Here is a 3,106-nt window from a genome sequence, read left to right as displayed (position 1 = left end):
GAAAGGGAACCAGTACTTATTGAGTTCTGTGTACAAAACTCTATGCATAATATGTGTTTAAGATGTTATCATTTAGCTTACAGAAATTTTCTCTTTTTTCCTTTCTTTCTTTCTTTCTTTCTTTCTTGTTTTTGTTATCAATATATTTATTTGTCATCTTGTATCTTTCTACATTGCTGTAAAAAAAAAACAGGTTGGGGTGATTGTAAACATTTTTATTATTTTATTGACTTGTCTTTGCTGTGTATTGTGATACTTCTGGCCTGCCAGACTTGACGAATCATTTCAGGATCTTGGCAGGATTGTGGTAGTATCACAGAACAGCTCAAATTGGCACTGAAATTTCCTGTATACTTGTTTGTTAGTTTTTTCCTTTAGAGCTGAAATTGTGTTAGTTTCATCTTGTTTCAGTTGATTATATATTTTGATATGCCAAAAGGAATAATTAAAACTGTTAAAATTGTCATCATTTAATTCCCTTTATATGCTATAAACCTTTATGCCATCTTTTTTTTTATCAGTGCAAATGTCCATGCTGATCTTGGGGCTGCCAAAGTACCAAAACAGCATAAACCATTATAAAAGTAGTTCATATGATTCATATGCTATAGTTAAAGTGTTCTGAAGCCATAGTTTTCTTTTTCCATCAGGTCTCAAATTTTAGACATGCTTTTGCATGTCTAAAATTTGACCTGGCGGGCCGCCATTATTTTGGCTGTGGTCGACAAATCAAAGGTCAATCTGAGACATCAACGCTGAGTTCCCAGCCTTCCATAGATGAGGTTCGTCAGCAGATGCATCTGCTGCTAGAAGAAGCCTTTAGTCTAGCTTCAGCTGGTCACTCCACTTCCAGCAGACACCATCACTCCCACCATCAGCATCCATCACTGGGTCCCTATGGCTTGGGTCCAGTCATCCCATACTCAGAGGTGGTGACAAGTGCACCGTGCACCACAAGTCAAGGGCAGGGAGGCCTACAGTGGGTGCCAGCCTGTAGACCAGACCCTTACCAGTGCAGCCTGGCCAAACAGGTACAGTTATAGATCTGCTCTATATATATGTATGTATTGATATGTCAGAAATTATCTTTCTTGCTAAAAGCTTCTATATGCTCATATGCAAATTTATCAAAAAGGCATTCAGGTTCACTCAGCTCCCTGAAATGGCTCTTGGGTCACCTCCACCCCCTGTCCCACCAAGAACAGGCCCTCCTCCTGAGTCATCACTGCAACGGTCAGAACATATCCACGTTCTTTGCCTTTTTGTTCTGGCAGTGACCAATGCATGAGTTTATTCAGCACTTATTAAAGGAATATTTTCCCATAATTTACTATCGTTTCAAACCCTTCCGTGGCACACACGAGGATGTTCACAATCCAAACAAGACAAATAAATGTGGATAAAGCTGTCAAAATAAAAAAGACAGACAAAGTACAATTAAAGTAGTACATATGACCTGTGTTCTATATTCTACAGTCTTCTGATAGCGTGTCATCATTAAGTCATTATTTCATAAAAAAAAAAAACATGTCTGCTTAATATTCAAGTTCTGTATTCATGTCAACCATGGTGTCATTTGTTGTTGTAACTGATCTCACTGTTCCAAGTTAACTAAATTTTGGTCTTTCCCTCATGGAAAAATATTGTATGGTGTCAGAAGATTTCGAATATAAAGCTAATAACACACGCAACACTTTAAAGTCTGATGTATGAAATAACTAGAAAAAGTGCAGTTGCTAATATTTATATTGCCAAAAAGTAAAATTAAATTCTGATAGCTTGTAATGTAACACAATGAGATCTTTATAACAGTATTGTACACTACTTACATAAAATGCACAAAAATGTCATCCGTCACTATATCTCCAAATAATATGTCTTAGTAAAGTAAGATGACACTTAAATGCTTAGTTTATGACCAAAGCTCTGTAGGTTTTATTCATATTTGATACATTATTGTTTTTAGAAAAAAACAATGTAAACATGTATGGATAAATATATATAATACTGAATTACTCTTACATTTACTTTTTACGTATATTTAATTTTTACTTTAATTCCACTATAAACTATCAATCAGATGACACGAGGATTGTGCACAACAGTTTTGAACATTTAAAAAATGTAGAGCCTTTAGAAATCTGTATATCAAATATAATGCTTTAGAATTTATAGGGTTAATTATTTTCCTTTTTGGAGCTTGAAAGCATCAGTAGCCATTCAGTTCCATTGTAAGGAAAATAACAGACAGGACATTATGCTCAGCATTTCTACAGGAATTCAAATGGGTTTGGAACAACATGAGGGTAAATAATGAATTATTTTGGGAGAAATATTCCTGACAAATGCAAAATGTGTCATATTGAGGTTTATTTCAGTACTAAATTCAGAAATTAAATTTTTAATTTTGAGTAATTGTGGTGAAGTCTGCCAAGTCATGTTAATTATTTTTATATAAAGACAGCATATTGACTTTACTAGTAAATCAATACTGTCACCTGGTGGTGAAACAATGTCAAAGCATGTATGAAATTGTTTTTCAGGACATCTTCTGATCTTGGTCTGAAGGGTCATTGCTCTGAGTTGTCAGTGCCGAGTCAGCATGATAGCGCCCCCTACAAGCTAAAAGGCAGAGCGCCACTCCCACCTGTCACTACTGAGCCCATTCCCAACCACTCAGGTTAGTGTGCGTGATTGTATGGGTTTATGTATGTCTATGTACACTAGTTTGTGTCTGGCTGTGTTTTTTCTTTACGAATTATAGTGCATTAGTTATGCATTATTATTATTTTAAGTTAGGGAAGTGTAACACCCTTTGATCCATAACTCATCCTGGACCATTGATGGCACATGTAGGATACTTTAAACAGTGAACTGCGTTGAGGAGAGTTTGGCTGCTTAATAAAAACAATAAAACAGGTAAAAATATCTTTGCTATTTTCACAAAAAAAAAAAAAAGGACTTCGGAGATTTTTAATCTTAGTATTATTTCTGATAATAGCATGAATAACATTTGGTGTACGATAATGACCAAAACATTATTTCTCAAAATTTTCTGTGATTTTTTTAGATGATGATAATTAGACAATATTTTGCTAAGTGTTTT

At 34.8% G+C, this 3,106-nt stretch overlaps 1 protein-coding gene across 1 annotated transcript; it reads left to right on the top strand.

The window, feature by feature from the left end:
• Positions 1-700: 700 nt before the first annotated feature.
• LOC107568902 (UPF0606 protein KIAA1549L-like) lies at positions 701-2,685 on the top strand. The gene is made up of 3 exons (XM_016254901.1): positions 701-1,031; positions 1,136-1,233; positions 2,544-2,685. The coding sequence occupies exons 1-3, from the start codon at positions 795-797 to the stop codon at positions 2,683-2,685; spliced, it is 477 nt and encodes a 158-aa protein (XP_016110387.1). The 5' UTR covers positions 701-794.
• Positions 2,686-3,106: the final 421 nt, after the last annotated feature.

Source organism: Sinocyclocheilus grahami, unplaced genomic scaffold, assembly GCF_001515645.1.
Source record: "Sinocyclocheilus grahami isolate Dianchi unplaced genomic scaffold, SAMN03320097.WGS_v1.1 scaffold1291.1, whole genome shotgun sequence".
NCBI lineage: Eukaryota > Metazoa > Chordata > Actinopteri > Cypriniformes > Cyprinidae > Sinocyclocheilus > Sinocyclocheilus grahami.
Note: the sequence above shows the minus strand (reverse complement) of the source record. Positions and strands in the feature narration are given on the sequence as shown.